General features: G+C 42.4%; 1 protein-coding gene across 11 annotated transcripts in view; it reads left to right on the forward strand.

Annotated features, from left to right (window-relative positions):
* The window catches only part of TIAM1 (TIAM Rac1 associated GEF 1), a 191,928-nt gene extending 179,948 nt beyond the window's left edge, over positions 1-11,980 (forward strand). For 10 of the 11 annotated variants that reach the window (XM_054071824.1, XM_054071811.1, XM_054071853.1 and 7 more), the window contains 8 exons: positions 209-388; positions 513-631; positions 2,399-2,507; positions 4,038-4,096; positions 5,729-5,831; positions 6,549-6,636; positions 7,416-7,588; positions 9,562-11,980. In XM_054071824.1, coding sequence (XP_053927799.1) covers positions 209-388; positions 513-631; positions 2,399-2,507; positions 4,038-4,096; positions 5,729-5,831; positions 6,549-6,636; positions 7,416-7,588; positions 9,562-10,046 — 1,316 coding nt within the window. In that variant the 3' untranslated portion in view covers positions 10,047-11,980. Of the gene's footprint in view, positions 1-208; positions 389-512; positions 632-2,398; positions 2,508-4,037; positions 4,097-5,728; positions 5,832-6,548; positions 6,637-7,415; positions 8,973-9,561 lie in introns of all 11 variants that reach the window. The other variant, XR_008450732.1, reaches the window with a different exon arrangement.
* Positions 11,981-13,137: the final 1,157 nt, after the last annotated feature.

Genomic DNA, 13,137 nt, shown 5'->3' on the forward strand with positions numbered 1-13,137 from the left:
CTGATGTTAAATGTAAATAGCATATCTGTGGCAAAGTGTCAGTAACTCAAAACCTGAAGGGCATAAATCTAATACTGTGGACCTGATAAATCAGCACTTCCTTGCAAAATGTCTCTGGATAAATGAATTTAAAGCTGGAAAAGTCATTTCATCAAAGCAGCTGTTATGTTTTTTTGATTTATCAAATCACTTCATTTTAATCTTCTAGCCAAGACAGACACTGCTTTCAAGGCATTTCTGGATGCTCAGAATCCCCGACGGCAGCACTCCTCCACGTTAGAGTCTTACCTCATCAAACCCATCCAGCGGATACTGAAATACCCTCTCCTACTGAAGGAGCTCTTTGCTCTGACTGACGTAGACAGTGAAGAACATTATCACCTTGATGGTAAGGAGCTAAGCTACGTTTCTTTTCCCTATTTAGCCTCTGATCTGAAACCCTCCTCCTCGCCCTTCTCAGAGGCTTAAAAATACCTTTTGTCTCTTCTCCTACCTCTCTGTCTTTCTTCTAGTGGCCATAAAAACAATGAACAAAGTTGCCAGCCACATTAATGAAATGCAGAAAATCCATGAAGAATATGGGGCAGTGTTTGACCAACTCATAGCAGAACAAACAGGGGAGAAAAAGGAGGTAACAGATGATCAGTTTTTAAGAGATAAAGTCTGTTATTTTGGTGTCTATAACATATATGTTAAATGTTTGATACAGTTTACCTTTCGTGCTGTCATTTTTGTGAATCCTGGTACAAACATATAAATCCCAGTCCAACTCAAAACTGCTTTTCCATGCACGGTTCAATGAGTAGGACCACTGTAAAGAAGTAGTGGGTCAATTCACCTTGAGAGTTGTGCTTGAGTCAAAATCCCAGTCCAACCTGCAGTTTACTGTTTTGATGTCCATATCTTGGCTCTCCTCATCCCACATGAATAATCTTGCCCTGCTAGTCTGAGTGGACTGGCATGCTGAGGCAAGTCGGTACATAGCTCTTTAATCACTTTAAAGACTCAAAGTGTGAGGTGTGCTGTAAGAGAAGCTGCTGTTCCTCTTTTAGAAAGTGTGTTAGTGGGTTTGATGTACGAGAGGGCTTTGGACTAGGTCACTCATATGACGTATATGGAAACATGTGAAGATTGAGTGTGGCTCAGTCCTGGCTGACCATCTCAGAAATCTGTGGAAGGTGTCTTGAACTTTTAGACTGAAACCTGGACTCTATGTTTGCTGATAGAATCTATGCCTGCAGCCCAGCAGCACAGGGAAGGAGAGTGGTGGGCAGTAAGGAAGCAACAGAGTAAGGTTGAAGGGGACTCAAGAAAGAAGTAAAAACATACGGAAAAGCCAGTGGGAGCAGTGATGTGGGTAGAGGCTGGAGACAGAAATGACTGTATGAAGTAATGGTAATGGGGTTTTGCCAACAGCCAGAATGAAGAACAAACATAAGAGGCACTGGGCTACGAGGCAAAAGAAGTCTGGAACTGAATAGTGTTGAGGAAGCTCTGGGTGTGAAAGCTGGACAGCAGAAGCAGGGATGGAGGACCAGGTAGTGAGTAAAGGGCAGAGATTAGGGCTGGTGCTGGCAAGCAGAGAGCATGTCAGGATGTCTGTTGAGCAGCAGTCATTGTTTGGTGTTAATTTGGGAGAAGAGACAGTAAACACATATCTTAGTGTTGCTCTTGTTATTGGGGTGACCTGAGGTTGTCGTACTGATGGTATCCATGGCGTCCTTTGGCAAAAGCCAGACTTTACTGTGAGGAAGGTGAAGGAATGGGATAACATGGCCCTTAGCTGGAGATAACCCTCAGTTTGTCACTCTGGGAGGCTGTAGATCAAAGTGAAAGATCTGGTTCCTGCAATATTAGTCGTATTTCCCTGCAGGAGTTATGAACTCCTTTATTTGTCCATTGTGGTTCCTGCAGATGAGCCTTTGGGTGAAATTAAGAGCTGTAGCAGCCTTGGGGAGGAAGTGCTTCAACTGCTTCATGTGGTGCCATCTCTAAGTTTTACCCTAAGCTATGTGTGATGGGGGCAATGCTTGAATGTTCAAAGAAAATAGAAAGAAACTAACAGGGAGAAAGGTGGGCAAAGAAGAAAAAAAAAATACAAGTGAAATATCTGGGCTTTGCCCTGAATACCCACCAAATTACAAGAGCTGGGCTCTGAGTTTGATTTCTCCTAATTTATGCTCACCAATTAAGGATTTACATGCATCTGTTGTCAACTGTCACAGGCTGTTTGCACATGCTTGCAGTCATCTGATTATAAGTATTCCAAAAGTTTGCTTGCGGGGCATTTGTTTGCTTAAGATTATTCTTAAAGCAAGTTTTCTTGAACTGAAAATTCAAGTAAGCTTTCTGGAACTGTTTAGACACTGTGTCTTTGTGTACGTGTTTGTGTTGGCAGGTTGCAGACCTTTCGATGGGGGACTTGCTCTTGCATAATACAGTGATATGGCTGAATCCTCCTGCTTCACTGGGGAAGTGGAAGAAGGAACCTGAGCTGGCAGCATTTGGTTTGTATTCTAGTAGTTTTATTTTGGATGCCTAAAAGGCTGTGTCTTAGCAGATACTTGTTGAAGGTAGTTAAGCATTGTTTTCCACAAGACTGGCCAAAACCTAAAACCCTGTTTATCCCTTTGCTGCGAGGGCCATATTCTGTTCTGTGTTGATCTAAATTTAGTGAAGAATTTGGAGATGACTGCTATAATAGTGCAAGAGTTTCTTAAACATATATCCAAGTCCATGAATTGAGAGCTATATCGAAAGATATTTGTCTCGGAAAAAAACATAGTTTGGTAGTCTAATATGCTAGGTAACTGTACTTCACCTCCTACAGAGTAGGACAAGACCGGGGGCTTGAAGAAGCTTTGCCTTTTTTCTTTGTGCTTTTTGCCAGAAAGGACTTGCATAGCTAAGCTTTAAAAAGTGCTTAAAAGCTAAGCCAGGACTTCCAGTGAGTTGCTTTGGGGTGGTCTGTTTCCTCTCAAGTATTCTGTCTTGGGTGGCCAAACTAGAATTTGAAACTGCTGTTGGCATAGATCTCAAGGTCTTTTCACTGCATTGGAATATGGTTCAGTATACCATGGAAAGGTACATGATTGGTTAATACTAGCTAAATCATATCTCTTTTACTTTCAGAATTGTATCAAGTAATGCAAAGCGTGCTAGATTTTCTTTATTTGTTCCTAAATTTCTTCATGTGCAGTGGGCTTTTTCTTTGTTGTTTCCAGAAGGCAGTGCTGCTTGGGAAAACAATGATTTTTGTTTTTGTCTTATACCAAACAGATAATGAGTAAAGACTTTTTCAGCTTTGTTCTGGAAAAAAATGTAGAAATTGACGGCTTTACTGCAAGTTGGGAAAGCACCTGGTCATACCCTGAAGCTGAGAGGCCTTATGAAAGCTGCTAGGAATGTGCAGCAACTCTTAATTACTCCAAAAAGCCTTAAATTGGTTTCATAAACTGTCCAAAATTAAGTGTCCATTCAATTTAATCGTAAAACAAAGGGTGCCTTTGACTCCTGAAGAAAAAGATCACAGGGAAAACTGGAGTCTTGAAAGACAAATTCCAGGAATCAGATTACATCTCTGCCTGCCAGTGATACTCTGCTTGTAATTAGCATAGCCCACTGTCCCACCTGGGAGGGGTTCAAATTCTGTCTAAATGCAGTCTCATCTGCTTACTGGCTATTTGTAGTTGGATGCTGTTCATTTGTCTGAGGTGAACTGAGCCAGAGGGATTAACGTTTTCTCAGTTTTTATATAGAACTGTTGCTGCTTGAATAGTGGTGCCAATAACTGGTAACTTGAAAATTAAGAGTTTAAGTGACTTTGAAGTAACCTGTTTTTGTGCGCTAAAAGTGGTTAAGCTCATTTTTTGGGGGAAGAATATGCCAGAAGGTTGGTAGGTTTAGTCCTGGCTTCCCTCCCTGACTCAGCTGAGGGTTCTCTGAGGAACTGAAAGGTCCCTGTTGCCTGGGTGTAGAGTAGGCCCATTCCCACCCTTACTGACTACATGGCTTTTGTTTCTTACTTTCTCCTCTAGTATTCAAAACTGCTGTGGTCCTTGTGTACAAAGACGGTTCCAAACAGAAGAAGAAACTTGTAAGTTTCATGGACAATTTCAGTGATACTGTGTGCATTTGTGGTCCTACGAATAATATTTGCTTTCTGTAAAACAGTGCTGTTTGAGTGTGCTTTTGCATGTGTGATCTTGTGCTTGGCTGCACAAAACTGAGGTTTTGGGTAGCTCCGAGTAGCCTGCTGTTCAGCCTGGGGGCAATGCTCTGCAAGCATTCGTTTAGTTTATCCTTTGCTCTCTGCTGGACTAGTAGTTTATGTTGCCTGCCATATCACCATGATGTGATTGAGAGCAGCCCTGCAGAGAAGGACTTGGTGGTGCCAATCGATGAGAATCTCGACATTGCGAGCATTGCAAGCCAGCAATGTGCGCTTGCAGCCCAGAAGGCCAACTGTGTCCTGGGCTGCGTCAAAAGAAGTGTGTTCAGCAGGATGAGGGAGGGGATTCTGCCCTTCTATTCCTCTCTTGTGAGACCTCATCTGGAATGCTGTGTCCAGTTCTGGAATCCTCAACATAAGAAGGATATGGAGCGGTTGGAATGACTCCAGAGGGACACAAAGATGATCAGAGGGCTGGAGAACCTTCCATAGGAGGACAGGCTGGGAGAGTTGGGATTGTTCAGCCTGGAGAAGAGAAGGCTCGGAGGAGAACTTACAGTAGCCTTCAGTACCTGAAAGGGGCTGCAGGAAAGCTGGGAAGGGGCTATTCACAAAGGCCTGTGGTGATAGGACGAGGGGCAGTCGGCATAAACTGGAGAGGGGCAGATTTAGGCTAGACATAAGGAGGAATTTCTTCACCATGGGAGTGGTGAGGCACTGGCACAGGTTGCCCAGGGAAGTTGTGGCTTCCCCATCCCTAGAGGTGTTCAAGGCCAGGTTGGATGGGGCCTTGGGCAGCCTGATCTGGTGGAAGGTGTCCCTGCCAGTGGCAGGGGGGTTGGAACTGGATGATCTTTAAGGTCCCTTCCAACCCAAATCTATGTTCCATTCCATACTATGGAGTGGACTTCCATGGAAGGTGCTGTCACCTTGAAGATGTCTCTTGGCTCTTTGAGAAGTGCATATGAATCAGATATGAGAGCTGATGTCTGCCAATTTTTTCTTAGTGAAACATAATGCCCTCATTTCAATTCTGGCTGTTGCATGCCACTGAGCAAGCACTGGCTGCTCCGAGCTAAATTAGGCATGTCTACACTCTATTTGGTTATCCTACCTGGAGTCTGGGATTAAAAGGTAAAACTAAGCTTGACAGTAGACGTATGCCTTGCTACAACAGGGAACACAGTATGACAGAAAACTGTTTGTCTCCCACTTACGGCATAAACCAAAGGGTGAACTGAAATGCTTGTATAGTTGTTTTCTGAAGTCATCTGGCTACAGAATAACTTCAGAGTGACTAAAGCAAAACTAATGTTTGTTTGTATCTGTGTGTGCACTCGGAGGTGAGACTGCAGCATTGGCCTCAAATGTCTAGATTTTAGTAAGAACTTTGTAATCAGGCGCTTCAGTGGCACAGGTTACTAAGAAATTGTAGTAGAAAAACAAGAATTACAACAAGTCTCTATCTGGACATACTCAGTGCAAAGCACAGGAGATTTTAGGGTCTGAATGTGCCAAGGTGTCTCGCTTCCTAACAGTATTTTGAAATTCTTCCAGGGAGGATCACATAGAGCTTCAATTTATGAAGACTGGGACCCATTCCGCTTTCGCCACATGATACCTTTAGAAGCACTGCAGGTTCGAGCATTGGCAAGTGCAGGTAATGTTGCAGTTGCATGAATTTGGCAGAGTTCTTAATGTTTGGTCTAGGGGTGTTCAATGACCAGTATTTGTCATCACTACATGTGTATGCAGTTTCTGAGTCCTCAGAAAGGAACCTCAAACCTATAATAGCCCTGCAGAGAAACAGGAGCAGAAGCTCCAGTTATGTATCTCTAACTTGTCAGTATTTTCCTGAACCTTGTCAGGGTTCTGGAAAAACAAGACAAAGTTGTTGACTCTGGTTCAGTCTGTTCCGCTTCTGGTGACAAGAAGGCAATCAGTCTTGCAGCTTTGAGACAACAGTGCTGGTGAATTTTTGTTCTTGTAGGTAATGACTTCATGTGAAGCTTATTATGTTAAAAATTTCACATTTTAAACAGTTTGCTCCCTTTTCACTTTAGGTAAGTGAGAGTGGAAAGAATGTAGGAGGTAGCTGTGAAACGTGACAGTACTCCATGGAATACCTGAAAAGCCAGGATTTTTTTGTATTTTTATGGGACTGAATACATATACTACTAGATTTTGACAAGTTTAAACGTCTGTTGCTTCATTAGTCACTTGCCCACTGCTGCCCTTCAGCCATGAGTTAATGTTATTTGTCTGTTGTCCCAAATGGTCTTAAACTGCTTTTTTTTAATAATTATGGAATAATTACTCTAGCTGAGGCTAAATATGAGAAGCTGTTGTATGAAATGGTGCTTGCTTTTCACTTTAGATGCAGAGACCAATTCTGTATGTGAGATTGTCCACGTTAAATCTGAGTCTGAAGGCAGGCCAGAAAGAACATTTCATCTTTGCTGTAGGTAAGTGCATTTCCATATTATCAATGGCAGGTGCACTACTGGATCCCAAGTTGCCTCTGCCTTTCCTGTAAGGCAGTCTAGGAACAGCCAGTAGGGAAAGTGGGTAGAAGGTGTTAATTCTGGAAGGAAGAATTTTGTAAAATGTATTAAAGTAAAGGCACATACTTGATATTACAATTTTCTGTTCACAAATTTGCATCCAATTAATCTGCAGCAATGGATCTTTACACCAAGTAGCTGCTCATGTGTTTGCCCTTTCCTTAAGTAATCTTGTCCATCTTTGTTGTGGTGGTTGCCCTGATGTGTTTTAGAGTTCAAATAAGAGCTTGGTACACAAATTCACTAGGATCTAACAGAGCTGAAACCAAGCCAATTCCTAGTACTACGTATTAGAGAGTTGCAGGATTTCTGCTGGATGTGTGTTTACAGGAGACAAAATGAGATGTAATTAGCCACCATAGGTCAACTTGGTGTTTATAAGAAAAAGAGAAGTGAGTGATTGGTATTGAAGGAAAAAGAAACTTTAAAAGGGGCAAATTGCTAAATGTTTTGTTCATGAACAATGTATTTGTTTCCTTGCATGTCCATTGCAATGATTATAGATTTAGCTTTACTCTGAAAGCACAGTATTAAATTGAGTCTTCTGTGAGGGAAGCACGTGCCAGCTGGTTTTCACTGTCTTAAATTATAGAACTGGTCATTATTTATCATGTTTACAGCAAGCTTTTAGCAGTTCCCAAGAGGTAACACTGCCTTCTGTATTCTAAACTGTTTTTCAGTTCACCAGAACACAGGAAGGACTTTCTGAAGGCAGTGCACTCGATTCTGCGGGATAAACACAGAAGACAGCTTCTTAAAACCGAAAGTTTGCCCTCATCCCAGCAATATGTTCCTTTTGGTGGAAAAAGATTGTGTGCTCTAAAAGGTGCAAGGCCAGCCATGAACAGGGCAGGTACTGTAGGGCTACAGACTTTCAAGATCCCAGTAACCCCAGCACCATTGTAGGGCATGTGGTGGTATCTGTTACTTGTATATTAGGATTAGCATTCTCTCCTGTGTATGTAAAAGCTGCTGTTTTTCCATGCTTTGGCTCCTTGAGAGCCTTAAATTGCCTCTATTTACCTTGCTTTGCACTCGAGGCTGAGCTTCAGGGCAGTCCTTCTGGCATGGAAGGAAGACATGGGATTCCTGTCAAAACCGATTGGCTGTGCACTTTAAGCTGGAAATGGGTTTTAGCTGAACAAAGCAGAAGCCCGCTGCATACATCTTAAAAGCATGTACAGAATTTTGAGCTAACCCTGGCACTTTTAAACTAAAATATACAAGAAAAATCAGCTCCCCCGTGTATGTGTCTTAGTTTGAAGAGATAGCTTTGGATGTCCTCCATCTTAGGATTTTCAGCTATTTCGCTAAAGGGCACGTGCTTCTACTTCTCAGATTTTGAGAGGCATGCACTTGATACTGTAATTTTTCTAGTGGTCTGTCCTAAACCATGGATTTTTCTTTTCAGTTGACTTCAGGCAAAAGCAATGAGAAAATTCCAGGGAAAAGCAGGTTTTCATTTTCAGAACACTAGATGATGGAGGGAAGAAACACTTGCTTCCAACTGAAAAGTACACGGCACCACTGCGTGTTTTGTTCTGGTCTGTTATTTACTTTTTTTTTCTGCTCATTAGATCCAGCAATGTAGACAACCAGGCTTTCTGTTCCTCTTCTGTAATGGGCAGGCCAGACCAATAACATTCGCAGCATGGCTTCTCACTCGGGGTGTTGCTAGCCATCTGCCTTGGAGGCACTTAAAATAGTAAGGAAGAAGAGTCAAAGGAAGGCCAAAATGCAACTGTTTTACAACAGTGATTCTTCAATCAGCCTAGGAGGCTGATTTGCTGTAGATGCCAAACCTTCTTTTAGTTTGGCTCATTGGTGCATTTGCATGATGAATTCTACAGAGATTAAAATCTCCTCTTAAGAGTTCAGACCTCTCGCTACAGTTAAAATTTGCAGCTGCTGAGCTGTTGTACTTTAATGCTTGTTTTTAGGCTCAGGGATATTAAAATGTAATCCCTGTAAGATGCTAGGGTTTAGTAAATACTCACTGAAAGTGCTAAGGTGTTTTTTAGTGGAGAGGGACAAACTATAACCTCAGAGTTCTCCTACGTGAGATGGAGCTATGTGTGTGTGCACATAAAGCACTGGAATGTCTGCAGGTCCTTCAGCTGCAGGATTCATACCCTGCTTTGTGCCACAAGACTCTTACGAAGATGTTGCAGCTTGGAAGATGTGAATTTCTGCTGGGGTCAATTAATTGCAGAAGCTCGTAGACCAGCTGATGCTGAGTAAGGAACTTCTGAAAGCTTTTCTGGTTTTGGAGTGGTGGGTTTTTTTTTTCCCCCAGTAGGGAGGGAGTGGGAAAGGCAGTAGCAGAGCCCTGGACAGGTAACTTACTTCCACATAAGTATTGCAACAATTGCAACATCTTCAGCACTAAGGTAACTTCTTGGAAACCTACAGCATCACTCCTAATCCAGACAAAGCAATTTCCTTTACTGAGGTGTAAGGCTAGTTGGTTTTTGCATTGTGCTGACAGCAGGGCACTGCGTGTGAGAAGCCGAGCTGAACAGATGCACTTTGTACTGGCTGGCTGCTTGCCTACCGCTTAGGAGGAACAGTAATTGTGGGCCATTATCCCAACTGTGGATCTGAGTAGCAGAAACTCCTATTTCAGCTGGAGAGAGACCTGTGCTGAGGAGCTGAGTGAAGTGTGACTTGCCTGCAGGGAGGATGCTGAATGACTAGGTCATTGTGGCAGTCTGACTGCTTTGTGCCTAGCGGTGTTAAATAAAGGGCCTCTGGAAGACTAACTTTTTAAAGAGAGTTGTACTGTGTGTAAAAAGCCTGTGGGGTTTTATCTTTGTGTGTGCGCAGTGTCAGCCCCAAGCAAGTCTCTTGGGAGGAGGAGGCGGCGGCTGGCCCGAAACAGATTTACCATTGACTCAGATGCCGTCTACATGAGCAGCCCTGAAAAAGAGCCCCAGCAACCCACGCACAGTGGGGACACTGACCGCTGGGTAGAGGAACAGTTTGACCTTGCTCAGTATGAGGAGCAGGAGGACATCAAGGAAACAGACATCCTCAGCGATGACGATGAGTACTGCGAGGCTATGAGAGGCGCCATGGCTGACCAAGAGCTTCGGGAGCGGCTGCAGGCAGCCTCCATCACGAGCAGCCAGCCGTGCCGGGGAGACCGCATGCGCCCGGCCATGGACACACACGCCTCCAGGATGACCCAGCTGAAGAAGCAGGCAGCCTTGTCTGGCATCAATGGTGACATGGAGGGCCACGGTGAAGAGGTCATCTGGGTTAGACGTGAAGACTTTGTCCCCAACAGGAAACTGAACACAGAGCTCTAAACTGGTCCCCTTCCCCGCCTGGATGCGTTAGGTCTCCCTGTCCTACCCTCCATCCCTTCCTCCTGCTTCCGCACACTGTGGTGGGCAGATCCCCCCGATAGATTGCACACTTGCACACACCATTTTGGCAGCTGAATTGATCTGAAGCCATGTGGCCACACTTTAGGCAACTGTAAAATGCTCGAAGCCTAGAACAGAATAAGCTTAAGGTCCTGTCTTTCGTTACAAAGGGCTTTCACACTATTTTATTTATTCTAAAATAATCAGGGGCTGAAATTAAATATGGGGAGAATATCATCACTGGAAAACAAATTACTCTGGATGTCTTAACCTATGTGCAGCAAACTAGCTTAAACAATAGCACAACGAACAGAAGGTTTTATAGCCGTAGAACATCAGTTGTAGGTTCATCTCCTTAACGAGGAAACTGCCTTTTTAATGTGTACAGTTGCAGTATTCTTATTACTTTTCCCTCTTTAAATGTAAGAGAATATACATGTATTTTAGGAATGTGTGAGGAAAGGTTTGGGATTTATGTTGTGTTAAGTCCTCTTGGTCTGTGGCTGGTCTAATTTAATGTCAATGTTGAAAGCTCTAGTTTTACATAATATTCTAAAGATGCCAAACTCTCTTAAGAGATCCAAATTTAACACTTGAAGAAATATTTTTTTGTATTTTACCTGAGATGCAGGGGCACAAAGGGATAAGAGTTTTACAGCATTAGCGTAGCTCCACGCCTAGGATACGAGGCTAGCTTTTTGCCGAGGGTTAGGAATGATGGTTTTATATTAAAATATGAACTGGAAACTCTTATTTAGGTATAACTTTCTTCAGAAAAAGGATTATTGTATATGTTTAAGACTGGAGTTTAGTTAGATAATAAAAATAATAAAATAAAATGACATAACTGAATTGTAGTGGACCAAACTGATCCATCGTGTAACCTTGCTGGAGCCAGCGTGGCAACATGACAGGTCTGTTTGGTCCACTCTCTCTGGCAGAGTTTGGGCTTATGGGACAGGGAATTCATGGCCAAATAACTGACCTCATCCACTCTCGTGTTGTGGGTGAAACTAGTGTATTTTAATTCCTTTATAGAAGCTTTTCCACTGCAATAGAGTATGAACAAGTTCTACACAAACAAACCTCTTTGACATTTAAAATCTTTTATTTAAACATTAAAACAGGGTAAAATGTAACTAAAATATTGTGGTTTTTAAGTAGACTTCCAAATACAAAACACAAAATAGCACTTTTTTTAAAGATTTATATAGCTTTGCCCATTTCAGTTTCACATATAGGAAAAAAAGGAAAATTATATGATTTTTTTTTCTTTTGGGGGTATCTATTGATGTTTGACACATTAGTAGGTACTTTGAAAACCTGCAATTTTATAATAGCTTTAGGACTATATTTTATAAAATCCACTCTGACTATATTTTAAAACATAACAAAAATTATTCCCCCCTCAAATCCATCACTGTCTTTGTGTCCTAGCTAGCATTCCCTCCTCACTCCTTCTCCTTTCTGGTTTCTGGTGCACTATACTTGATCTTATGAAAGCTTTCTCTATTAACTTTTTGCTATCTTCTGGTTTCTTTTCGTAAAAGCTTTAGAAAGGTTTCTATACCCTTTGTATTATCACATCATTGTTTTATATCATCTACCTGTCAGTTGTGTCCCACCGTATTAGAGAAGCAGAAGTTTTAGCTGTCCTATGCTGTAGCCAGTGGAATACTGTCAGCGCTGAAATACTGGAAGGCTGGTACTGGGAAGGTACCGTTGTTCTTGTACATAATGTCATGACATGTCTATGTCAAAGGTTCTTATATATTTCTTTTATAAGCTGAAAGAAGGTCTATTTTTATGTTTTTAGTTCTATGAATGGAACGTTGTAAATGCCTGTCAGAAATAAAATACTGGAAAAAATGCAAGAGATTGGTATGTGTATGTGTGTACTCCAAGATGGTGCCTTTCTCAGTAGAGGCAATCAGGAAGCAAATCCTTGCGTTAAAAATTTGTATTATGTGGCTCACCTGTTGCATGTTGAACCTTACACAGAAGGTGTGGTAGGTGGAAAGTCAATACTATGGAGTAGTTCTTGTATTCTCACCTACCGCTCCCTGTAGCTTATTTAGCCCTCGGGTAAGGCTCAGCACGTATTTCAAGAATTGAGAATTGCCGTTTTACTTATTGCGTCTGTAACCAGTCATGCCTGTTTCTTTTTCTGTGCTGGTCACAAGAAACATGAAGTGTATATTTTAAGAGAGAAGAAGGAAGCTGCAAATTCCCAAATTTCAGTTGTGTTGGAAGAGCTCTCCAGTTTCGCTGTGGCCAGTTGTTTGGCCAGCGTTTGGGGTGCTGAATTTTAGTCCAAATGTAAGTAGCACAGTGTGTGTTGCTTTTTTGTTTGCTGTGGGTGAAACTCTGACTCCCACCACCTTTCTTTAGGGGCACCAGGATTACTCATGTACAGGCAGCTTGGTTATATGCATGGATCCTGGCAGATTTGCCTTAAAATGTGGGCTTGTGGACATCAGGAAACTGGTTTGTTGGAAAGCAAGGTGTTATCAGCCCAGTGCTGCAAGAAGAGCCTTGCACAGCCCCTTGGGCTTACCTGCAGCAGAACAGCAGTGCTCTTCCATGGGGAGCCCAGAGCCCATAGCACTGAGGTTTAGGAAGTGCTTTTTTTTTAACTCTAGTTTTACCACTCAGATGTTTTTTCGTTGTCTTCTCTAGCAGACCTGCTTTGCTTGCACCAGCTGCAGGACAACACAGGAAATATTCTCTTTCTGAGGCTATTGTCTCTGCAAATAACAGGTCAAGAACGTGACCTTGCTCCTTGCATGCAGCTATTTTATATGTGGCCTGATAATCGTGGAAACAACAAACAGCACTGCCTCTTCCCACAGCTTATTCCTCCTCCTGACATCTTCAGCTTCTCTGCAACTTGTTTTCCTTTCCTTTTAATTTTATTTTGAACAGTTGCTGAAGTACTTCTGCTGAACTTTTTAAATCTTTTCAATTGCAAGAGCTGTTGTGCACATTGATTGAAGAGTGTCATTGTGTTGGTGTTACTGAATGAATCCAG

This window comes from Cuculus canorus, chromosome 1 (genome assembly GCF_017976375.1).
Source record: "Cuculus canorus isolate bCucCan1 chromosome 1, bCucCan1.pri, whole genome shotgun sequence".
Classification (NCBI taxonomy): domain Eukaryota; kingdom Metazoa; phylum Chordata; class Aves; order Cuculiformes; family Cuculidae; genus Cuculus; species Cuculus canorus.